General features: G+C 34.3%; 1 protein-coding gene across 3 annotated transcripts in view; it reads right to left on the bottom strand.

The window, feature by feature from the left end:
- Window positions 1-26,151, bottom strand: part of PIGN (phosphatidylinositol glycan anchor biosynthesis class N) — a 122,841-nt gene that overhangs the window by 89,114 nt on the left and 7,576 nt on the right. For all 3 annotated transcript variants that reach the window (XM_082352980.1, XM_082352979.1, XM_082352981.1), the window contains exons 3-13: window positions 23,619-23,867; window positions 21,444-21,565; window positions 20,734-20,832; window positions 18,953-19,059; window positions 15,899-16,023; window positions 14,647-14,777; window positions 13,637-13,753; window positions 11,397-11,437; window positions 8,451-8,510; window positions 7,117-7,209; window positions 5,941-5,996 (exon numbers count right to left, since the gene is read on the bottom strand). In XM_082352980.1, the coding sequence (XP_082209106.1) occupies window positions 5,941-5,996; window positions 7,117-7,209; window positions 8,451-8,510; window positions 11,397-11,437; window positions 13,637-13,753; window positions 14,647-14,777; window positions 15,899-16,023; window positions 18,953-19,059; window positions 20,734-20,832; window positions 21,444-21,565; window positions 23,619-23,839 (1,172 nt within the window). In that variant the 5' untranslated portion in view covers window positions 23,840-23,867. The remainder of the gene's footprint in view (window positions 1-5,940; window positions 5,997-7,116; window positions 7,210-8,450; window positions 8,511-11,396; window positions 11,438-13,636; window positions 13,754-14,646; window positions 14,778-15,898; window positions 16,024-18,952; window positions 19,060-20,733; window positions 20,833-21,443; window positions 21,566-23,618; window positions 23,868-26,151) is intronic.

Here is a 26,151-nt window from a genome sequence, read left to right as displayed (position 1 = left end):
ATATACACACACACATATATATATACACACACAATTGGAATCACAGAGAGGGAGAAGAGAGAGAATTTGGCAGAAATAATATTTATGATAATAGCAACACAACATTTCTACGTACTAATTTGTATGAAAATTTCTCCTCTATTGACTAAATCTTTTATATTGAAAACATCAAATTTTAAAAGAATCTGTTATCAACATGTTAAGCTTAACTAAAAAGCAAAAGAGAAATAAATATTAATTGTGCACATTTCTTTGCTGTGATTGCTATTGTTTCATCTTTTTTCCACAGTTATTTGAACACTGTAGAAGAAACTAAACCATGTTTTAGAATTATCAAGACTTTCAGCATGAACTAGTGTTTGGAGGGTGAAATCTCCTTAAAATGCTACCCATAGAAGTATTATATATTCTTTACTCAGATTTTTATTACAAAGATATTTCATTTGCATTTACAAATGATATTTTAGAGGTACCTAATGATATCTACTCCATTCCTTTTTAGAATATCTATTTAAAGGAAAAACTATATCAAGACGACAGACAGAAAAAGCAGAATAAAAAAGTATTTATAGAATAATTTGCACTCCTTTAGACTGACCAATGATGGAGAATCTTATCTTTCATGTCATAATAAAGTAAATGAATATTTTCCAATGTAGGTATGTGATGTATAAAAGTTACTTTTTAAAAAACCATTTATTTATTTATTTATTTATTTTTGGCTGCGTTGGGTTTTTGTTGATGCACACAGGTTTTCTCTAGTTGTGGCGAGCAGGGGCTACTCTTCGTTACGGTGCGCGGGCTTCTCATTGTGGTGGCTTCTCTTGCTGCAGAGCATGGGCTCTAGGTGCGCGGGCTTCCATAGTTGTGGCTCGCGGGCTCTGGAGTGCAGGCTCAGTAGTTGTGGCTCATGGGCTTAGTTGTTCCGTGGCATGTAGGATCTTCCAGAACCAGGGCTCGAATCTGTGTCCCCTGCATTGGCAGGAGGATTCTTAACTACTGTGCTACCAGGGAAGTCCCCAAAGTTACTTTTTTAAAAGAAGAATTTCGGGTTTGAGGCAGAAAATTACACTTTTAGTAAATAATTAGTAAATCAGATGGATGAAGTGGTAGAAAGATTCACATTAAAACGAATATTTAAAATTTGGTCCAAGGGAGGAATTTTAATCCATATCAGACTAAAAGAAATAAATATATTAAAAAGAATAAAAGTTATCTTTTGCCATTTTAGTAGAAAATATTAATATTAAAATATTCTGTTAAAATTTATTTCAGTTCCCTGAATTTAAATAGTGATTTTTAAATAAAATATAACATGTTTTGGCTTCTGTTGGCAAGGTACAATATCTCCTTCCCATTTTCATTTTTTTCTAAAATATCTCTTAAGAGTCTTCTCTTGTTCTTTTCTCATTTCATGGAATTGTTTTCTTTTAATGTTTTTCTTATCTTACTTTAGCCTCTATACACACTTTCCAAATAGAAAGTGTTTTTTCCTCCTTTTTAAGGTACTTTCACACGTAGCCAAACTATACTTTTTCTAGTCATGTAGCTCCACCTGCTGGTCATTCCTGGGCATAGACTCGGAGTCCATTAGACCCAATTTTAGTTTTGAGGGTTTTTTGAGCAGTTCTATTTGTCATAATGAATATTTCATGATTTTTATTCTTTCTTAGAGGTCTTTAAAATATCAAAGGTAAAATTTACTTATTTTTTAAATAATAGGATAAAATAGGATATGCAATTACCATATGGATCCATTGGACACTTTTACAAATCTAAGATATGTTACAGGATGTTAGCAATCTTGTTCTTCCTATATCTTGACACATTTGCTATTTCATCACCCTAGGAACTATCACATTATTCACAAATTATTCATGCTAGAAAAGACTAAATAAGACAATGGAAGAATGGTAGAGAGATATTATTAAACCTAAATCTAGTGATGCTGGTGAAATTAATCACATAAGTAAAATCTCAAGACTGAATTTTCAGCTGTCAGTATCCTAGATAAGTTTTCTTACATTTAAGAACTGATGAGTGAACAATATATTTCTAACAAGAAAAAGGAAATATGGTACTTATTCAAGAAGGAAGGACTTCATTGAACAATTATTTGTAACAAGAATCTGAGCTGTTTTACAAAAAGGATGTGTGACCACAGCATTCTTTCATCTTTTATGATGTTTATGTTCCAATAATTACTTGATATAGTTTCTAAGTGGACAATGCTAACATTAGGTGTATATATAAAGGTGACTGGAAGGAAAGAGATGGTGTAGAAATGAAAAAAAACTCATTGGATTAGAGAAAAATAAAGAGCCCATTGTACTCAGATGATAAATGATGATAACTGTTTTTCCTGGTATACTGAACATATGTAACAGGGAAAACAGGATACTACTCATAATAGAAATAAAATATCCAGGAATAAAATAATGAGAAATGTATACTGGATGGGAAAAGATAAAATTTTACTTAGGGACATAACAGAAGATATAAATAAATAAACAAAGTTCAATAGTGTAAAAACGTCAATTCTCTCCAAATTGCTTCCTAAATATAGTGTAATAACCAAAGAATTTTTCATATAATTCAAGTTGATGATTCTAAAATTTATATGGAAGAATAAATTTCTTTTTTATCTGTGCCCATAACTTTTATGATTTTGATTCATGCCAATGATTAGAATACCGTTTGTTTTGTTTTTTGTGTTTTTTTTTGCCGCACTGTGTGGCTTACAGGATCTTAGTTCCCCAACCAGGGATTGAGCCCAGGCCCACATCAGTGAACATGCCAAGTCCTAACCACTGGACCACCAGGGAACTTCCTATTTTTTGTTTCTTTTTAAATTATGTTTCATCAAAGCAATATATACATATAATTTTTTAAAATCAAAAACAGTACAGAGGGGCAAAATGACAACCAATGTGTCCCTGCCCCACCCTTCTCAGCTCTCAGTTCCCCAACCCAGAAATAAAAACTTTTACACGTGTCTGATTTTAGTTATTCTGGTAGTTACCCTCATTTTTCTTAATAATATGCTTTTATTACTATTTCTTTTTTAAAAAGTTTATTTATTTGTTTTTATTTTTGACTGTATTGGGTCTTTGTTGCTGTGCGCGGGCTGTCTCTAGTTGTGGTGAGTGGGCGCTACTCTTCGTTGCAGTGCGTGAGCTTCTCATTGCAGTGGCTTCTCTTGTTACAGAGCACAAGCCCTAGGCATGAGGGCTTCAGTAGTTGTGGCTCGCGGGCTCTAGAGTGCTGGCTCAGTAGTGGCGCACGGGCTTAGTTGCTCCGCGGCATGTGGGATCTTCCTGGGCCAGGGCTTGAACCCATGTCCCCTGCATTGGCGGACGGATTCTTAACCACTGCACCACCAGGGAAGCCCCTATTACTATTTCTTGACTTGATAACCTGAGACCCTTGCTGTTGACTCCCCGCCGACTCTGTTCCTGCTGTCTCCTCCCACCTCAATACGGTTATATTACTATTTTTACCTCCTGGTGGCTACGTTGGTCACTTTAATAATCTAATACCCAAACCTCTATCTTATTCTCTCAACTATAGGTGGAATCATCTCCACATTCTATTTTATGAGGACAATAGCACCACTATTATTCCATTTATATTTCTGCCTTCCAACCTGTAGCCTTGTACATTGCCGAAGTTGGTAACATTTGCATTCTATTCTGTAATCATTATGAAGTCTTCCTTGCTTTGTCTAAGGTTTGACTCTAAAAGCTGAAAACCAATATTTACATTATTTATGATTACTTAAATGCTGTTCACTCAGTAGCAAAGTTTTATACTGTAATTAAATTTTCTCATCTATTTCTTTGAAGCTTTGATCCACATGCCAATCTTCAAATCTTTCTTACAGTCCCAACAATTGTTCAAAATCATGTCGCATCTTAGGTTGCTTCAGAAGCCTGCTTTTATTGTACAATTTAAAATGTTTCCTTTTCCCTTAAGTTTCCAGTGTATGGGGGGTGAAGAAACGACACCTTCCAGTGTTTCCTCCAGCTTCTCATTCAGTGCATATGTTACTTAAAATTCATTTCACTTCGTTTGAGGTCTACTTGCTGTTCTAATTTGGAGGATTTGCCTCCCATTTGGACCATTCTTGTACAATTTATCATTCTGTAAGTTTTTAGTTGCATTTTGCATTTTTTTAAAAAAATGCATCCTATTTTTTTTCTCATTTTGTAAAGTTTGTGCTGCTTTTTTATTTATGGATACAACAGTTTCTCAGATATTTCTGAGGATTTTAATATTTTTAAGCCCTTTTCTATTCCTTCAGTTATCTATTTCCTCACGAGTCAATTCTTTGTTTTATCCAAGGCTTTTCTGGTCATACTGCAGGCTTTCAACAAATGATGATTTTCAGCCAGACAAGTTTGCAGGCAGGGTGGGTGAGCCAGTGGGTGAGAATCAACCATTCTGTTGGGCCCCCTGGTGACACAAAGCTAGCAGTGGCTCCGCAGGCAGGTGTTGAGCATGAAAGCAGGGGAAGTTCATGGTCAGCTCCTGGGCCAAGTGGAGGAAGGTGGGCAATGTGCACTTGAACCCCTTCCAGAAGAGCATTTCCCTGATCAGTCTTTCTCAAGTAGCTAACCTAAAGTAACTCTCAGTTACTTTCAGTGTCCTGTGTATTTTCTTCATATCAAAAATTGATAATATATTTCTTGTTCATTTATTTATTTTGTTACTGACTATACCTCTACATTACAAATAAACAGATGCATATGATATCTAAATGATATAATATAGGGCAAATTCTAATTGATAAAGACTTGGCTTATAGTCTTTATAAGTATATGTGATAATCCTACAATTAGGGACACTCCTCAAAAATAATTCTACCTTTGACATATGTAATATAATTAATTTCATATGGTCATAACTTGCAAAATCCTAATTTTGCTTTGTTTTTGCTCTCCTATACACATACACACACACACACACACACACACACACACACACACACACACAAAGGCAAGCTGCCATAGAGAATGATGTGATTACATGATTCAGAGGGCAATAGTTTCTAGTTTATGAATACTAGTCTAGTGCTATATAAGTTATGAAAAATAACTCCAATGAAGTCATTCAATCACATCCTTACCACCCATATTTCAAACAGTTTTTATTTATTTTGGTCAAGAGCAAAATCCTTCCTAATTAAATGTGAGTCCCTACTAATTGCAAACGAAGTCCAAGGAGGCTGAGTAAACCCGCCCGAGTCGGTGGTGCAGAGCCACATTTATGACTCAAATATCCCCATTCTCAATTTAAGGAAAGCACATCTTTCTGGATGTGGGACAAAATCTGCTGCCCACCAAAATCTACTCTCCTCTTTGCCCAAGTCGTTGTCAGTGTTTCCCAGAATTGTCTCATTGGCCTTTTCTTGTCACTTTTTATATTCTCCCCAGAGCCTCCTACATGTTTAACAGTTTCCACCACCATCTTTATGCTGTTGGCTCCAAAATCTTAATAACCAATTCTCATCTCTATCTTGAGATCCAAGTCCTTATTTTTAACTAATTAACTGGTATCTTCAAATGTAAGTTGAACTCAGTAAATTCATCCTTACCTTTCATACTAGCTCTTCTTTCTTTCTATAAGCCATATGGCACAAGCATCTTCCCAATCAACCAAGCCAAGAGCCCCACACCTTCCCAGTCAAGCCCTGTTGAATTTATCTCCTTAATGTTTCCCATATCTCTCTGCGCCCCTATATCTCCTCTACCAGCCATTCAAAGGTATATAGCATCTGGTTCATTATTTATAAAACAATAGAAGAGGCTTTCATTTAGAAGACTGCACTAACATACCCAAAAAAGACAGTGTTTCTAAGTACCTAATCTATCCTGTCAAGCTTTCAAACTCAGTGAAAAATTATTTCCTACAAGTTAATAAAAAATATAAGAGACTTACTTAAATGGTGTAAACAGAAATGGTAAAGTAGCTTCTTTTTTCTGAGTCATTTTCACCTGCGAACCAAGTATGAAAATACTTTATATTATAAATGAGAAAAAAAAATTAATTTCATTTTGAAATATAAACATCCATTGAAATGGTTCTTCAGGGACAGAAATAAATGGCATTTTGTGTTGCTATATTATTTCATAAATATCTAAAGAAAATGTTAATATTATTGTACCATTACAATAAGCTGAGAATTAAGCATATCAAGCCTGCAAAATAACATATTGTAATGTAATTAAACTATACTTCTTTAATTCTTAGGAAACAAAATAAGCCAAGCTGCATTAACACATTCTGTTATTAAGAATAACAGAAAGGGACTTCCCTGGTGGCGCAGTAGTTGAGAGTCTACCTGCCAGTACACGAGACGCGGGTTCAATCCCTGGTCCGGGAGGATCCCACATGCTGTGGAGCAACTAAGCTCGTGCACCACAACTACTGAGCCTGCACTCTGGAGCCCGCGAGCCACAACTACTGAAGCCCGTGTACCCTAGAGCCTACGCGCCACAACTGCTGAGCCCACGCACCGCAACTACTGAAGCCCGCGTGTTCTAGGGCCGGCATGCCACAACTACTGAGCCCACATGCTGCAACTACTAAAGCCCATGCACCTAGAGCCCATGCTCCACAGCAGAGAAGCCCGTGCACTGCAATGAAGAGTAGCCCCTGCTCGCCGCAACTAGAGAAAGCCCGCACACAGCAATGGAGACCCAACGCAGCCAAAACCAAAAAAGAATAACAGAAAGTTTCAGTTAAATGATCACTTGTTTAAGCTCTTAATGCATGTAATAATATACATGGAATGACAAGAAATGTTGCAATCTCTAATCCTACTTCTACAAGGCAAATTCCATTGATAAAGACTTGGTTTGTAGTCTTTATGAGCATATGTGGTACTCTAACAATTAGGGACACTCCTCAAAGGTAATTCTACACCCTCAAACTGATTCATGGAACCTGCACCTCAGATATGTGAAACTTTAGGACACTAGTTAAACACACAAAATTTAAAGATAATAAATTATAGAAAATCATTTCTTAAAATGCAAAATCAAATATTTTCACTTAATATATGCAATTTTTAAATTGTAATAGCATCCATTTTTGTGTGTGGTCTTGTTTTACCTTGAACTGTTCAAGAATCTGTACTGCATTTGTAAACATGCTCTCTGCTTTGAAGAGATCAGTGCTGTTAAGTATATCCACAGGAAGGGTTCCCTGTAAATAATAGACACTGATTTAATATTACAACTAACAAAGCTCAAAATATTCTTATAAAACAAAACAGACTTACAAAGGAAGCAACAGAGATGACATATGGACAAATTATTGGAAAAATTAAACAAAAAATCTTTTTAAAAACCATAACTAAAAAATGTTCTATTATTTTTTCTTACAAAGTAGATATAATAAAGTAAATAAAGCAAAAGAGATGAATTAAGTTCAATAAAACCTAACATTTATTGAGAGATTACTGTGTGGCAGGCAGTGAACTAAAGGTGCTCTGCACACACAAAAAATTACTATGGTGGGCCACAGCCAGCTCACGTAAAAAGAAAAAAAAGACATAATAAGAAAAATAGGACTATACTACTATGCATAGTAATGGTAAGGATTGTTTTGTGAAACTTTGGTTTCAGTGACAGACGTACACACACACTTATGACTATAGGGGTCATATCAGAGTTCTGAGGTAGATGACATTATTTTTTTTAAGTTTGATTTGAAGGGCTAGGAAGAATGGCTGATGGGAATGGATTTTGTTTGCTTTTAGCTTTTCAGCATCCAGTTCCCATTCTTAACAGCATTACCATTCTAAGTTGAGATATCAGGTAGAGCATAGTAGGTCTCTAATGAGCGCCCCCCAGCCTTCCCTCACTGAAGTGTAGACAAATAACTGAGGCCAGACCACTCAAATGGTAAGCACTGGAATTGGACACTTGAGAGTCAAGGAACAGAGAGTACAACAGGTGTAATGCTACTCTCCCCTAGTGCCGGTGACCTTGCAGACTGGCCCTGCCATGGGACCACGGTGAGCTTCTTTCTCCTGAGTCTCTGGAGCACTCTTGGTTCCTGTTCATTTCCCAGTCTGGCTTTTGAGGACCCCTTTGATTTAGCAAACCAGCAATATCTTTTTAATAAATTTCCTTTAAATGGATTCAGTTTCTGCTGCTTACAATAAAAAACTACTTATATATTTTCATCATGTAACTAAAATACAGAGATATAAATCTATTTACATTTTAGAAAATACAAATTTTTTTAAGAAAAGCTATTAGGCTTGTGCTCCATGTTGTATTTCATACATAATTATGAGGTGTTACATCTTTAGAAAGAAATATAAAGGAAAAAAGTTTTAAATGTAATCAAAGATAATTCAGAAACACAAAAAAAGTAAATTTTACTGTACAATAATTTTTTTTAATTCTGAGAGTTGTTAAGAAAATTGTATTCTTTACCACTGAATTAAGAGGGAAGGGAACTCCAATAAGAGCAGCCATCAGTGGTGCAACATCAGCCTACAAACAGAAGAAGTTCAAATCTAAGAAGTCGACAGAGATCAACAAGGAAAGTAAATAATCTAATTAACATCACTGTAGTTTGAAAAATAACCATGATATTCATTATAATCCATTACCTTCAAACATTTATTTAATACATAGTAGGTACTGATCTCTAAAAAATGTCATTTGCTAGAGGTACGTGAACTTATGAAAACTTAAATTTGACAAGAAACCACTAGGAGCCCCAAATGTAAAACACATAAAACAAAAAGTTACTTATTCTAGATGTTAAAAACTTGACCACTTTATGCAACAGTTTTTGAGTATTATGAGAAAGATGCTTTAAATAGAAAATAAATAGCAAAAATAGACTTTAACTAAAGAAATATATATATATATAAATTAAAGACAGTATGTATCAGAAGGAGGTTGGTTTGCCAGCCAGTGAAGTCCAGAAAAGATACAAACCAGATAAGAGGCTCTTTGGACAAAAGACCTCAAATATCGTTCTGGAGAGCTCCCTTCAAGTCCAGTTCCCCAGAAGAGTTGTTCGTGCTTTCTGTCCCCATGGCCTCACCTCCTCATCACTCCCCAGGCCACTCTAACTTGTTTTGACTCTTTATCATCCTGTAGACCGCTCTTCCTATAGAGCTAATAACCTCCATTTTTCTACAACTAATTGATTGCTTTTATTTTAGTCCATACAATTTTTCAGGGAGTAAAATACTTGGCTGTCAGAATACCCAGTTTCAAACACTTGCTTATGATCTCTGAGACCTTGGGCAGGTTATTTAACCTCTCCAATGCTTCAGTTTCCTTATCAGTTAAAAAAGAAATAAAAGTTTCTCCCTTACAGAGTTATGGCAGGATCAAATGAGACTAAATTTATAAAGTACCTGGCGCACAATAGTCCTGCACTAACCGGTGGCTACAAATGCTGTGTGATGATTATAATTACGTGACCTCTTGGCAGTGCTGTGTGGACCACCCCCTCCTGGGCCTCTGTAACATCGCTCTACTGAGTGTCTCCAATCTCATTGTGGCTTCTTTCCAGATACCTTCTCTAGCCCCCATTTAAAATTGGAGTTTGGTCCCAGGCTCTCAGTCTTACTTTTTACCATCTAGACTCTCTTTACCATCTCATAGAACACTGAAAACCCCATTGGCCACCTAATCGCTTCCTCTCCTTCCCCCAGAATCCACCATTGGCCTCCTCTGATCTAGTCTCCATGCTGCAGCCAGAGGAATCCTTTCACAGAAAATCAGATCATGTCACTCCCCAGGCTTTGAGCACTTCAAAGGCTTCCTCAAGCTTTAGGATTAACTCCATAGGGCCCATGAGGCCCTGTGTGGTCCAGTGTCTACCTTATTCTGCTTCACATCAAACCACGGTCTGTTGCTCTGTACACCCGCTTTCTTCAAGATCCTTTAAAATGCCACGTACCCTCTGCCAGAGCTCCGGGCACATGCTGCTCCTTTGCCTGAAAAGCTCCCTTCCTCCTGCCTTGGCCGGGCAACTGCTTCTCATTCTTCAATCTCAGATCAAGCCTCAATTTCTGAGGAAGCCTTTGCCGACCACACAGCCTATGAGATATATCTGCTTTGTACTCTGATGGCTTCACAGGCCTCTTTTGTTGTACTTATCACGGCTATAATTTTATGTTTATTTGTATGATAAATACAAATAAAATTTATCTTATTCCTAAACTATAAGCTTCCTAGGGTAGGGAGTGTGTCAGCTTTTATTCACCATTATATCCCTTACACAAAGTTTAATGTTAATGTGTTAATGTTTCAATATTTTAATGTTAATGTTTGCACGATGTTTAAACATACTGCAGACACACAACAGTGTTGGCAGAAGGAACGAATAAAGAATTCTCATCTAATGTAGATCTGAAGCAGTATTCAGAGAGCAGTAGCTGAATCTATATTGTTTTTGATTATGATCCAGTCTATATAAAAAACATGTTCTTGTTTTATGGACTTCAAGTTATTCCTATCCCTTTGACAGTGATTTTTATTGCAAATTAATAGACTGCTATCTGATTCTATACATTGTCACTTGGATAATAAGCATCCATCCTGAGCGAAGAGACCATTCTTAATATGCTGAGAAAGAACAGGCTTCTATAACCGTGAGCCTGAAAATAAGACCCTAGACCTTGGTTTATCCACCACAGTAAGGAATGTCAGCTTGTGAGGTGACCTGGAAAAGTAAGGTATTCCCGCCATTTTGGAGGCCACATACCAATGATGCCATGCCTTCCACAAATAGTAAAGATGGCTGTCTACACAGCATATCTTCAACAAGAAAAATCTGTGCTTCATATTTACAGATAATGTTACTGGTCTAACTTGATTAGGTTGGCCACTCATTTTCCTATAATGTAAGGTTTCTAGCTGAGTAATCTATATACTCTTGTCACTTTTTCTCCATTGCATTTGTAAAAACTCTGGGTAGAATTAAAGATAAAATGGGTGTTAATAAAAAAGAAATGGTACACTGACACACTAACAGGAGAGAAACCTATAATGGGGTTTTATTAGATCTGTGCTTAAAGCAACTAAGCAAGGCAACCATGACAAGAAATCACAGAAATGTAACAGGCATGTAAATTTTAATTTGCATAATAATTCTTTAATTAGCCAGTGTTATTTGGAGGGAGGGCATCTTCTCCTTTCACTTTTATTTGCGGCTGCTTTTTTTATTTTGCCAAAAGGAAGATTACTTGGGGTTAAGATATTCTCATTTAACAGGATTTCCCTTGGTAACTGAAATGTTTTAGAAAAATTTTTATCATCTTTTATCATTATTAATATACTTTTTTTCCAGAGTTTTTTGGTCTAAACTTCTTATAGATGAAATTAAATCTGAACATGATTAAATTTAATGAATACCTGATTGACATCTTGTCTCTTCCAGTTCTCCAATTTCCATTCTGAAAGATACAAATAAACACCAGAGCTGATGTTAAGAATTCTTTAAAAAAATAAATCATTTTATTATTATAAGTGGTCAGTGGAAAAAGAAAGTATTGGTAAAGTTCATTTTAAGCCAAGTATGAACAAAAAGCGTGCTTAAGAAGGAAGAGCTGTAAATTTTTTAAACTAGAATTTTAAAAGAATAACTGAAAAGTAAATATTTGATATTTTCTGTGATAGTTTATTAATTTGGAAATAATTTGGAGATAATGGTTTCAAAACATCCAAAGGCTAAGGAAGGAAAGATGGAAGTAAAAGGCACAATGATAACAACTGTCAGCGTGACTGCAACTAATGACAGTCCTGCTCCAGGGAGTTATTAAGGCAACCGATAGCCCGTTAGTCAATCTAAGCTTTTCTTTTTTCTGTAATGAGAGTTGCTTGCAAAATATTTGAAATTTTTTAGCTCTGATGCTCCTACCGTCACTAATCCCAAATGTGAAAGTAGTATAGTGAGTTACTATGAAAACTGCCTCACTCCCCTATCTTTCTACATATAAATTCAGAAATTTCAATAAACAGTAATCAAAACAAATGATTATGAGGCCATGTCTTGATTTTAAGACTTTGTTTTTGACTTTAAGATATATTACCCAAAGGGTTCTAAGGCATTTTTATGATGAAATTTCCTTTAATAAGCTAATAAAGTTTAAAAATATGATCCTAATTCTACCAGTCAGCTACTAAAAATTCAGACTAATCACCTGATGAGGAAAAACACAAACATTCCCTTTCTCTGTAACTTATGATACCAAATATCCATATAAGAAAAAATACATTCTTGCAGTAATGATTCTTGAAGTCATATAATTCTAAAACGTTAAGTCACTGAGAAATCAACTGCCAAAAGAAAGTTCTGTCTCCTAAGTATTCAATACAAACATACTATTTAACCTAGCTTCTATTTAGATTCAATCTAATCCATTTAACACAGAGCATAAGAATATAAAATGGTGCAGCTGCTTTGGAAAACAGTTTGGCAGTTTGCAAAAAATAAAACATAGAGGAACACATGACCCGTTAATTCCACTCCTAGGTACCTGCCCAAGAGAAATAAAAACACATATGCACTCAAAAACTTTTACACAAATGTTCATTGCATCATTATCATAACAGCCCAAATGTGGAAATGACCTAAATGTCCATAAGATGACAATGAAATATGGCATAGACACACAATGGAGAGAGAAGTAAGGGGTGACTGCTAATGGGAAGGGATTTGGGGAGGAGGGGTGGCAATTAAATGTTTTGTAATTAGACAGTAGAGGCGACTGCATAATCTTGTGAATATACTAAAAAAATTTAATCATACACTTTTAAAACATGAATTTGATGGTATGAGAATTACATCTCTCAATAAAAAATAAACAAAAAAAAAAAAAGAAAGAAAGTGTGTAGGAAAATTTTATTATACAAACCAAAAAGTCTTCTATGGTAGAAATACCTAATACAGCTGGGAGTCCACATCCCTGGAGAAGGTTTTAAAAGGAACATTTCTAGGCCTTACCCAGACTCATGGAATCAAAATACCTACAGACAAGGTCTGGAAATCTGTAACTTTTTTTTTTTAATCTGTATTCTTAACAAGTGCTTTGAATGAGTCTGACACAACTAATCCAGAGAAAGGCATTTGAGAGGAATTTATTTTGTCCAATTAGTAAAAGCTTTGAAATGCTAAAATACCCTTACCTTACAAAATAACCAGAGCTCCAAGAAAAAGGAATTCCTTTTCGTCATGGATTGAGACGCAAGGGAGGCTTGGGCAACAGAGAGAGCCTTCAAAAGTACTAGAGACAGGGCAAAATCTGTCTGGTTTTGAAATATCAATTGTGACATATGTGTGATTTATCTAATTGATAGTCTTTGCAGGTAAGATCTAAGCCAAGGGTTTAATCTAAGTCTTGGAATAAGGTTTGTGAAAAAAAAATATTAAAACTTATACTTGAACTTTTACAAGGCAAATAACTAACAATTATATTTCAAGCTGAATATTATAAACCAAATAATATGAACTATACAAAAGTAATACATAGAAATAGTAATGACACAAATATCAAAATGAAAGCTATAACTTGAAAAGTAATTTTTTTAAGTTAAACTTTGGTTTTATTTTAAAATGTCACATTTATAAAAACAATAAAGATAAATGTTCATACCTTGCAAATATGTATCATCAAATTTCTGAGCTAACACTTTTTGAGGATACTTGATTCCAGCTCCCCAAGTGACAAAAGGAGTACAAGTCTCTAAAGGATGACCAGCTCCATGGGAACCTACAAATGAGACACAAAGAGTAATAAGACAAGTATCAATATATAAGAATTAACTTACACCTAAATATTTTTTAATACTTAAAGAGTTGATCTCTATATAGCTAATTCTAGCCACCATACTCCCAAATGTTTGCATCTCTATGTAACAATTCGTTTTTAAATATTCCCAAAGCAAGTCAGAGCATCAACAACAAACAGGCAAAAACAAAAAGCAGAACATCCGTTGAGTGACTGGTTGAAAGAAGAATAAGAATAATAATAAGACTTGGAGGAGATGCCACCAGAGTAGCACCAAAGGCAGAAAGAACAGGGAAAGCTCCTTTGGGGAGTAACCACCCAAGTTTGAGGCCAGGTCTGCTCTGAAGAGGATAGCAAAGTCTCTATATGCTTTTCTTCCAGGCCACTCTGGCCGGTATAGCCAAAAGCCCTTTATAAAGTGGAACCGGCTCACAAGAATTCTACATTGTGATTTGGTGACCCAAACCTCAGCTTTGCCTTATTTTGTTCTCTGTGCACACACTGTGTTTGCCTTGGGAATCTCACAGGGGGGCTAGGCTCATCTAGTAGTACCCTCAGTAATACTACCTTAAACTCACCCCCTCTGCCATCACATACAGTTAATTCTAGGTGGATAAATAATCAGTATTTTTTGTTTTCTTTACCACACTTTTCTCTAATTTCTCATGTTAAATGAGAGTATATTCCTTTCATAGTTAGAAGAAAGATTATATAAGATAAGTCTTTTATACACTAACATTTTATGCATGCTATTATGTGCTAGACAGTTTGCATATACTAAGATATCTAATCCTCTTCAACATTACAAGATATTTGCAAGCCACATTTACCACTACTTTAATCGTAAAGTATATATCACTTAGAAACAGACTAACCCCAGTCTGTCATTCCATGGTCAGCAGTAAAGATAAATGCTGTTTTCCCATCACTTCCGTAAAAATCTTTAAGAGTAGACACAATTTCTTTCAATCCCTCATCAACTATTTTAATATTGTTTAAATATTCCCTGTTTAAAAAGAGAAGAGAAAATTAAATTATATTAATTACATTAATTTGGGAAAATCAAATTTATTCAACATGAACTTATAAAGTCAGTACCTTGAAGTACTTTTAGATCTCATCTTTAATATTTTTTTAAATCAGAGCTCTTTAGAGTGTTAAAAGTAATTTTCTTCTCCTCTTAAAGAAGTAAAAAAATCTGGAATCATTTTCAAAAATGATTTTTAAAAAGATATTGATTAGCAAATAGATTTTAAGGAATACATTTTAAGTCTCAAATGCAACAATGATGGCTTTTAAGCTCATGCCTCTCATAATGTAAACTATATTGCTCTTTCCACATTAGTAATAGGTAAGCATCACTGTTTCAACTATAGAATATTTCCATCCCTTAGAGTGTTTGTGATATAAAACACTATAATATAATATGTTTTGAACAAACTATATTTAAGCTTTCCATACAGTTGAACAAGGATGGTTTGGTATAAGTTCTATCACTTAAGACAATGCATTGTGTTAAAGAAGGGAAGCATGAGGTATTCATTACTGGCAGCTAACCAATAGGCTTTACAGTTAGTTAGACTAATCTAAATCAAATTCAAAATGAAGAATAAAAGTATAACATGAATTCTTCCTTTCTTATGGTCTGCAAAAGTGAGAAAAATAGTCGCTCTTTTAATATAAGGAGTACTACTGAAACATCATATACAAAACTTTATACTATTATCTGCTACATACAGCACTGATTAAATGGAACATAAGGAACAGCTAATTACGTCTTTTTGTGATATAAATATTAACACCATAAAAATGCTTTTTATTTCAAAATTTACTAAAATACTTCTAAAATATAAGTTTTTTCTCTCTGACCTGATAAATGAAGAATATGCAATACACATACAGGATATATTTTACTTATATTAATGTGCAGTGTGGTCACAGCATATGTGATTTTAGCCACTATATCATACTACATCTCATATAAATGAGAACTTATTCTACTTTAGAGTTATTTAAAATATAATGATCTGTTGTGATCATTACAAAGAAAACATTATAATAATATTTTAAAAATTCAAACAGGTGTTTCCCTCAAAACCATGAAATTAAACACAGCATTTAAATTACCTTGACGATGGTCGGTGAGCATGTCCATTTGTATCTATTCCTAGTAAATGTAAGAAAAAAACTATTTTGTCTTCATTTAGTTTAGAAAACAAAGATTGGTTGTTTCTGGCAGCATGAAAGAATTCCTATATGTAACAAATCAGTTAAAAATTTTAGTTCATTTATTTTATTTAAAAAGTAATTCCAATGAAAACATTTAATTAAATTTATACATAACTATAAAATTAAATTATCCTATTTTGTTTAAATTTGTCCTCAGGACCTACCAACACAAAGTACTTGTACTAAAACCATGCTCTGAGGGTAGAAGAGAAACTTAGGAGACTGGGTCTTAATGACATTGTGGAACCACTATGGCAATCTTGGACTGCATCAATCTTGGGCTGCCTACTTCTGGCATTATCTTTTATTGAGACAGAACTTCTAAGCAATATTTTTTTTTCTATTACAGAGTTGAATTTAATCTAAATTAATCATGTATCTATGTACCAGACAATTCCATGATAGGAATTTAGATTTAACAATGTGAAAAAGACAGTATCTCTGCCACAAGATGTATATAGGATTGAAATTGTTTGGGTTTTTTTGTTTGTTGTTTTGTTTTGTTTTTAAATCCCCTCCTTTTTGCATGAACAGTACAGAAATGCTTGTTAGATCCAATGGCTTATAATATAGGCAGTTGTAAGCTTAAATGAAAGCAGAGTTCCTTTTAATCCTCTGGGATGTATTGGAACAGTCAGTCCTCACACATCTTTTTTTTTTCCATTCTTTTTTAGATTCTTTTCCCATAGGATTGAAATTGTTGCCAATGTATCAAAAATTACAGCATAGCATAATAAAGTACTAAGATAGAGGTATTAAGGGAATGTAGAAGAGGGTTCTCTAAGGCAAACTGGAAGTGGGGTAAAGCAAAGGGAAGTCATGGAAGACCTAATAGAGGAGATGGCTATAGATATTTTACCACAATTTTTAAAAAAGTGAGTAGAAATTGGCATATATTTGTAAACCGTTTGACTAGAATTAAGCATGAGTCTCTGGCCAGGGCACAAAGTCCAGGTTGGACCCCTGACTCCCTCTCTAGGCTGATCTCAGACTGTGCTCTAGTAAGTGTTCCTGACATGCTAACCTCCCCTTTTTTCAGTTCCCCAAATCCATTATGCTGGCTCTCCTTTCAGGGCCCAAGTTTACATAACGCTGTTGGCCTGAAATACTCTTCTCTATATGCAATCCAGATCCATCCATTTCTTTGTCTCCTATACTTCTCCAGAGACTATCTCAGAACTCTCAGGAAAGTCTTCCTCTAACTGTTTAGTTTAGATCAGAATTTTCTAAAGATATATTCTTAGTCCCTGCATTTTTCCTTCACACCACTTACCATTGTTGATGATTTCATATTTTTGTTATTACTTGATTAATGTACATGTCTCTATCATATCTTATGAAGTTGTAGGCAAATTTTTTTTCTGGTCACTATCATATCACCAACTAGCAGCGTTGAAGTAAAGTAAAAAAGGCATAAAATCAGGCCAGTCATTAGCAATATCTGCCTAACCACAAGGAATCAAATCCATGATTTTGGAACATTTTTGGCTATGTTTATGAAATTAGAAGCCAAAGGCCTTTAAGCAGATACTAATATAAGTCAATTATATTAAGAAGTGATAGCAAAATAAATTGCTAATTATTTTTTTGAAGAGATTTTATTTAACTTGAAGGTTTTCCCTTTTGACAAAAGCATATGTTAAATGAAAAAAGAAAGCTTCAAGGAAAAATATTCTGATAAAAGAAATAGGGTTTATCAAAGAACACATTGAGCACTTAATTCCTGATAAGTAAATACAAAGAAAAATGCAGACACATACTGACTGTTTACAAACAAACAATAAAAATGACTACATTATGGAGAAGTCTGCAATGTCAGTCCAAAGACACTACTGCTAAAAGGAAGAATCATTAAGGGTCAATCAATGAATGCTTCTTACAACAGATGAATTATGAGTTATAATTTGGAGATGAGAAGGAATAGATTGATAGAAAGGAGTGAGCCCATATCCACAGCTGAGATTTTCACACAATTTTTGAAAATATAAATTCTATTGGATTCCTGGTAAAGCTGTGATGATTGTCACTGACAAACAGTCCAAAAAACTCGATATCTTAACGAAATTCAAATATTTTATTATGATTAACTTGTGAATTTGTTTTTGCTTATCTAATTTTTCTTTAAAGTACAAATTTTTTTAAACATCTACTTTATGTTACAACAAATGCATTAGATTTGAACAGCATTTTTCAGAAGACTTTCACACAAATCACATGGTCCCACTACTTGTAAGAGACTGGTTCTATGGTCAATGAAAGATCAAGAAGGTTTACCTAGGATGATTCAGCAAACTAGGAAAGAAATGCAGGTTTCCTAAATCCAACCAAGGGCTCATTTTACTGTCAGAAACACGGAATTTAAGAGTTAACTTTTTTTTTTTTTAATAAATCTATTTATTTTATTTATTTACTTTTGACTGCACTGGGTTTTCGTTGCTGCGCACGGGCTTTCTCCAGCTGTGGGAACTACTCTTCGTTGCGGTGCGTGGGCTTCCCATTGCAGTGGCCTCTCTCGTTGCAGAGCACGGGCTCTAGGCGCGTGGGATTCAGTAGTTGTGGCACACGGGCTCAGCAGTTGTGGCTCACAAGCTCCTGAGCACAGGCTCAGTAGTTGTGGCGCACGGGCCTAGCTGCTCCGCGGCATGTGGGATCCTCCCAGACCAGGGATTGAACCCGTGTCCCCTGCATTGGCAGGCGGATTCTCAACCACTGCGCCACCAGGGAAGCCCAGAGTTAACTTTTTCTAATTATTTTTTTTAAAATTCTATTAATTGGTTATTGTAGAATGTGTAATTTCCTAGAATCCAGTCTTTTAAAAATAGTATGCTACAATAAAGAACTTTCAAGTTCATACAAGTAAAAAAAAACTAAGATGCATTTACTAACAAATCAGTTTCTAGTACATTAGGTACAAATACGTGTGCTGTAGATTAGCCACTCAATAGCACGTACCTTCACATTATCAAAAACCCAGGTATCCAGTTTTGTTACGTCCTGGGCACCAAAATCCTCACTGTAAGCGTCATAATTATGTGCAAAAACATGGTTTCCACTAGCACCTGAAAAGGAAATTTGGAGAAAAAAATTTTTAATGATCTGCCATGGACCATAATTTATACTATAACATATGCTGTTGTTTTTGTTCTCACAGTAACATATTCCAATTTTACAGATACACTACAAGTGAGTTAATTAACTTGCCAAAGTCACAGTGCTAATGAATACACGACAGCACAAAAGTAAACACCAAAGTTTGTCTCCCTGTAAGGATTAAACTATTCAAAGAATTTGTGCATCTAAGGATGGTACAATCTAAAATAGATGAAATCGTTTGTTTTACAAAATTCCCTAACCAAGAAGAAAATTCAAATATTTCAATTCTTTTATTCATAAAACATGTGCATTTTTCTCAGTATAAGAGAATAAATATTGCTTATTGCCAAATAGTTTGAAAGGGTCAACAAATATATTAATCTTACACATCTGTAGGATTTTGTTAAGAATCTAATCAACTTAGTGAATTTCTGAGTTAGGCTCTTACAGCTCATAAGTAAGAGATATAACAAAATAATGACAAATCTCTTATAATATCAGCTTAGCTCTAATGACACTATTCTACTGTTCAGCCATTCTACTTCCCACATTCTACGTAAAGATCTGAGTGGGTCTGTGGGTTGCCATAAGAAATGGAACATTCTTATTCGATTATCTCCAATTCAGGTGTCCTGTCCTATCAACTGTAGTCAGAAATAGGGAGGTAAGTTTGGTAGCCATAGCAACTTAATCCATCCTCACCACCACCAGTCCCCCAAAAATCTTAACTGCTTTCCAAAGAAGGGAGTATATAAATGGCAAGCAGTATGAGTTTTTTGACCTGCTCTACATAATAATGTTCTGTGACTACCATACAGAAAATTTTGAATATCTGTTTTGCTTTTGAGACGTATAATAATCTTTAGTAATTACAATTATTATATTATATTCTTGACTAAGTGTAAACCTTTTCATTAGGTGAAATGATCATAATGCTCTCACTAAAAAGCATTTAATGTTACAAAATTCAAATGGAATCCAACTGATTTTAGAAAATAATGTAAATGAATTTTCTAATCAAGAGATGTTCTAATACTTGCAGATTCATGCACAGAAATACAACAAATCCAAATGGCATGATCCTGAATATATGCAAATAGAAGTTATAAATATAAATTTTAACATTTAAATCTTTATGTGACTATCTACTAACTTCTTAGTAATAATCTATCGAAGTAAAATGAACCAAACATCTACATCATCATCACAATGAGGAGTTATCATCATCATAATAAGCATTTTGCTAAATGTTTCACATGAATTATCTTATTTAATCCCCAAAACAAACCTAGAAGATAGAAATTATTATTATTATCACATTTTACAGAAAAGAAAACTGAAATTCAGAGAAGTTATCTAACTTGCCCAAGATTAAAAAGCTGTTAGATGTTAAGAGTCATATACCATTTCATCGAATCCAAGGTGTTAAAAACTGTATAATTCAACATTTCAAGTACAACTAAGAAGGAAAAAAATCAAACTGACATGTCTATCTATTGTAATATACACCCTTATTTCAGAGATGTTAAATATGTAAAAACATGTATTTCAAGATCAATAAAATATAGTCTATATTTTAAATTACCATATTGATTTACTGCCTATTTAATAGCTGAGGAAATATAATCAATGACTTTTACCTTTGGCAAACATAGCCAAGATGTCTGGGCTCCCCCAGCACCATGTGTGCCTGGTTTCATTAATAAGAGAATCAAATTCTACAGGATTTTCCTTCCATCCTTCAGGTAATTGAGAAAAAAAGCAAACAATGACAAAAGTAATATATACATGATGAAATATTAGTATAACCCCTAAAGAAGTATTTTTCAAATAATAACAATGAGGATTAATTGCAGAACAAATGCAAAACTAATAACAGATTTTGTTACATGTATTATATTACAATTTTTTTTAAAAAGCTTACAATAGATAATTTACTTCTTACTAAAATATAGAATCACTTTTGACCTTTCGAGTGTTAAGATCTAGGAAATCCATGAATTCGTCCAATCATATTCTATCAATAGCACAGGATGATAAAAAGCTAAAGCTTAATTCTTGAGTCAATCCCAGTGTGTGTTTATGTGAGTTAGGCATGCTAAAATACTTGTCAAAAGTATGTCAAGACAGGGACTTCCCTGGTGGTCCAGTGGTTAAGACTCCATGCTTCCACTGCAGGGGGAGTTGGTTCGGTCCCTGGTCAGGGAACTAAGATCCCACATGCCACGCAGCATGGCCAAAAAAAAAGTATCTCAAAACATACTTCACTTTGTGTCATGATTCACTGTTAAAGAAGCAATATTTTTGCAATAAATTTTTCATGTGATAAAATCATCTAAATAGACAATACCTTTGGCAACTGCACTGACGTCTTCATAAAATCCTGCTATCAGGGCTACATGGCCTGGCCGAGATTCAGTTGGCACACGTGTGTGAGATATCCCCCAGCTGCCTTCATGCATTATGATATTCCTAAAAGATGTTACAGATGAATAGTTAACACAGACTATGATCAAATGCTCTGTTAAGGCTTTAGAAAAATAAGATTATTACTGAAGGAATCCAGTCAAAAGAATGAGTCAAAATTTAAGAAGGAAAGGAATCTTTCTGATCCCACTTGAGCCCAGTCCTATCCCTCCCACCAGCTGGATTCAGTAGCACAAGAAAGCCCAGGTGAGACAAAGAACCACTCAACCACTGTACAGGATCACAAGACAAAATACACCATTATTGTTTAAAGCCACAAAGTATTGAAATGGTATGTTACATAAGAAATCATTGATATACACAATATTATTCTGTCAATGTTAAATTTTATTAGGTGTGATGGTGGTTAAATTATCTTCCTAAATTTGAGATTAAAACAGGCCAAAATTTCTTTTGCTAAAATGTATCAACATTCTTTAAGTTGTCTAACAATGATTTGCAAAATTTGGGGGAAAATGCAAAACTATCAGTAATGCTGTTGCAGGTGAAAGGCCAGCAGAGCAACAAGTTATAAAACACTAATTCATTGGTAACAACTTTCAAGATAAACTTTCAACTCTCAAAATGTTCTGTAGAAAAGTATCTAAAAGTGCTGGTTTAGATACTTTTAATATTGACACCTCATAATAAAACCAACTTTGGTCAAATATATACATAAAAAGTAAAAGGCTTAAAAAACCATTGAACCACCTGCTGAGGGAGAAATATTTTTTAACTTCTTCAGTTATGTAATGGAAACTGAACTCCAACAGAGAGAGAGAGGTATAAAGAAATGTGGATACTTCTGTTGAAAACATTTTGATCAGATCGTATTTTTTAAAAAACAGTGAGGAACAAATAAAACCTTTCAAACAAAAGGTTTAGAAGAAGCTAGAATGGCATACAACACAAGGCACATCAACTGTGAGCCCTTTGCCCTCTATGTAACACCCCAAGGAGAAGCAAGTGGTACCAGAAAGCCTTGCCTTTGCCTTAACAACCAGTATATTTTATATCTTATTAATTTTGCAATGAACTATATTTCTCTCCTTTCTTTGACAACTAAGAAATTCAACCAAATATATCGCCCCAATTTTTAAACTATTCATAGAAATTTATGTTACACATTGTTGTGTACTGAACTTAACCCAGGCTTGATCTCATTTTCCTACTCATATTTTCCTATTGCCCTGAGTTGCTCATTTATTTGCATACTTTAGTATATTATGCATTTCTTTGAGGCACCATAAATTTATTCCTGGAAATTCAACATAGAATTCAGGTTCATTCATTCTTCTAGCAGTCAACAAATATTTATTAATTGCCTATATGTTCTAGGAACTAGAGATAAAGTGGTATATAAAACAAAGTCCCAGACTTAGTGGAAGTTGCACATGCTAAGTAGTACTATAAAGAAAACTGAAATAGGGTAAAGAGATAGAAAGAAATCATGACAGGGGCAGGAGAAAGACAGACGATTTTAGATAAATTTCCACTTGAATTTGAGTTTTAATCTCTCTATAACAGCATTAGGAAGGGCTTTTGAGGGGCTTGCTATGAATCAGAAAAAGAACAGTTGATTGCAGGAGTCCCCTAAGCCCCAAAAATTAAATATTTCTTTTCAAAGCCACTTAATAGAATCCAAAATTGCATTATGTAGTGATATAGACTTGGAAGGGCTTCATATATTTTATAGAAGATGTGTTTTGAGTTGAAGTCTATATTTTCTAGTTAAACACCTTTGTAATTGGCAATTCACTAATATATATGCTTGTCATTAATAAGAAAAGGACAATATAGTGAGTTGTAAGCCAGGTTTCAGAAATTAGGACAAGTTAGGCCAAGCAGCTAAGGTCATTCATTTCGATTCACCTGATAGCAACTTCCACAATATGAGAAATAACTCCTAGAAGGAAATAAACTTGCTAATCTCTATGGCAAAGGCCAATATATATGTGCCCTATTCTCTTTCTCATCATCACTCCTCTACCCAACGTGAGATAAACAGTATTAGTGTAACATTTTCCAGAGATGTCTTTGTACCAGTTGACATGCTTACCTAATAAATGGTGCCCTAGAATTTCCATTTTCATCTAATTCATAAAGTTTATCTGCTCGCAGGCCATCAGCAACAAACAGCACTAATCTTTTCGCTGGGGGAGGCAATGGCGTAAACTGAGGAGTCATTCCATGAACCAAAGGAGATGTAAAGTAAATGTCAAAGATGGAGGCGAAGAACACCAAATGTATGAGCAATCCCAAAATAATGTACAGCAGCATATCCCATGTAACTAATCTTCAAGAAAAACTGAAAAGAGGGAACAAAATTAAATTTGGGTAAGCCTTAGTGCAATCATATATATTTTCACTTATTTTGATGACTACATATAGATTGTATATTTTAAAATATTACATAACACAGCTTCACCTTCATTTATGATGGTAACAAGCATTATTTAATAATGAGATATTACAGAAATAAAATATATGATAAAGTACACTGAAGCAAAAAGAAAAGTTCAAGTATCATAAGTAATTAGCACCAATAAACTATTTATAATAAACTTAAATGCATACTAAGCTCATAAAAACTAACATAGGATCAAAAAACAAAGAAAGAATTAAATGAGTCCTAAAATGAGTTAGGGTTCAGTCAAGTCAAATCCTGTATAAAATAGAAAATATAACTCATGGTGGTCTTGGTTACCCATGTGACAACCATTGATATTCTCAGAATTTAACATTATTTAACTATTTGTGCTTCTTTTTTTTTTTTTTTTTTTTGACTTTTGGTTATCAGCTCAGTACAGTTTTAGCTTCTCTTGACTATCACCAAGTTGAGCAGACAACATGCATTTTGTCCATTCAGTAGGGGAAGGAAAAAGTAGTTAAATTTCATCTTTGCTTCAGAAGATATACACTCATTAAGGGAACACTTTATTTTAGTTCCCTGAACCAATACAAAAAAGAAGAGGGTTACATTCATTCATTCAGTAAAAATGTTCTGTGCACGTATTAAGCACATAATTATGTGCTGGGGAACTACAGAGACCACCAAAGTGACACAGTCACAAATCTGATGAGCTTACAAATACTTAGGGAAGGAAAACTAAGCAATGTGAAACATTTAAATAACACATTTAAATATACCATTAACTGCCTAAATCAATGGGAGTCCATGGGAGTGCTTTTCAAGCCAGTCTACAATTTGCTTTTGTTGGTGAATCTCTCCCCAGATTACAAATAACAGCAAAGTACTCTAACTTGTCCTTCTTGTAATGTAACTGCATTAGTTACACATAGTGACGCTTGGCTGAAAAACACTAAAGATGAGTTAATTTAATTACAGATACATCTTATTCTTCCTGGCCTGAAGAAGTACATTATGAAAGGAAAGGGTGGCAAAATATCCTGCAAAAACACTGAAACACTGGGGAAGAAACCTTATCAAAGTCAAGCATATAATAAAATAAAATAGAGAAAATGGTCAAATTATGGACCACTTTTTTCTTGGGAGAATCAAGAGTCAACTAAATATCAAAGATATTCCACAAATTATAAAAGTCCCTTACTGAGTAGATGCTATTCTGCAATCTAAGGCAACACTCTCAGAATAAATATGTATTTTCCTTATGAGCTTTGACTACATAGCAACTCCCTTCTTAATAATAGCAATCTGATTATAAAAATAAAATCACTGTGGTAAGTTTGGAAATATAGAAAAATTACCTACAATTCTACTACCTAAAGAAAAATCTGTTCACAGTTTCTTACAATTTTTATCCTATCTACATTTTTATAGAGGCTCACAATTTTATATAGATCTTTTCCTTTATTATACATTAATATTTCTGTTATTTAAAAAAATAACCCACCTTTTCCTACACATCATTTACCATTACCATAACTCTATTCTATGGGTGCATTTTAATTTTCCTGATCACCCCCATATTGTTAAGCAGGTTTTTACTATTAAAAGTATTGATGTGATTAATCTAAATTTATAATTTTTATGTTAATTTTTCAGACATTTCACATTATGTGCTTAAGATACTGCCTATAAGTACAGTCACTGAATCAAAGGCTATGAACATCTTTAAGGCCTTTGATATGCTATATATGGAAATAATTGTTTCAGCTGAATACTGATTCTCCTAATGGTAAATTAATTAAACACTTGCAATATATATTTCTCTTGCTTATCTCACAAGCCCTCCTGAAGAAAAAGTCATCACTTCAAATACACAAAGTACAACAAACTAAATTTGATGAATTAAAAAGGAGACGTTTAGCAGAATATTCTAAAGGACAAGATTTCACACACAGAAATTATTATTAATATCAGTGTTTCAAGAAAGGAGGGTGTGGTCAACTTTATCAGATACACTTAAAGACTGGAGTAAGAGCAGGGCAGCAAACTGAAGTCCTTGTTAACCTTACTGAGGAATTTCAACAGAGTAGTGAGAGGTAAGCCCCATGAACGTGCTTGCTCGAAAGTAAATGGGAGGTCAGGGAGGGAAAGACAGTGGGATGAGTACAGCTCTTTGGGAGAATGCTAAGTCTCAAGAAAAGTTCTTTTCTTAAATGAAAAT

Source organism: Balaenoptera borealis, assembly GCF_965194805.1.
Source record: "Balaenoptera borealis genome assembly, chromosome: 14".
NCBI lineage: Eukaryota > Metazoa > Chordata > Mammalia > Artiodactyla > Balaenopteridae > Balaenoptera > Balaenoptera borealis.
This window is presented reverse-complemented; position numbering and strand designations above follow the sequence as displayed.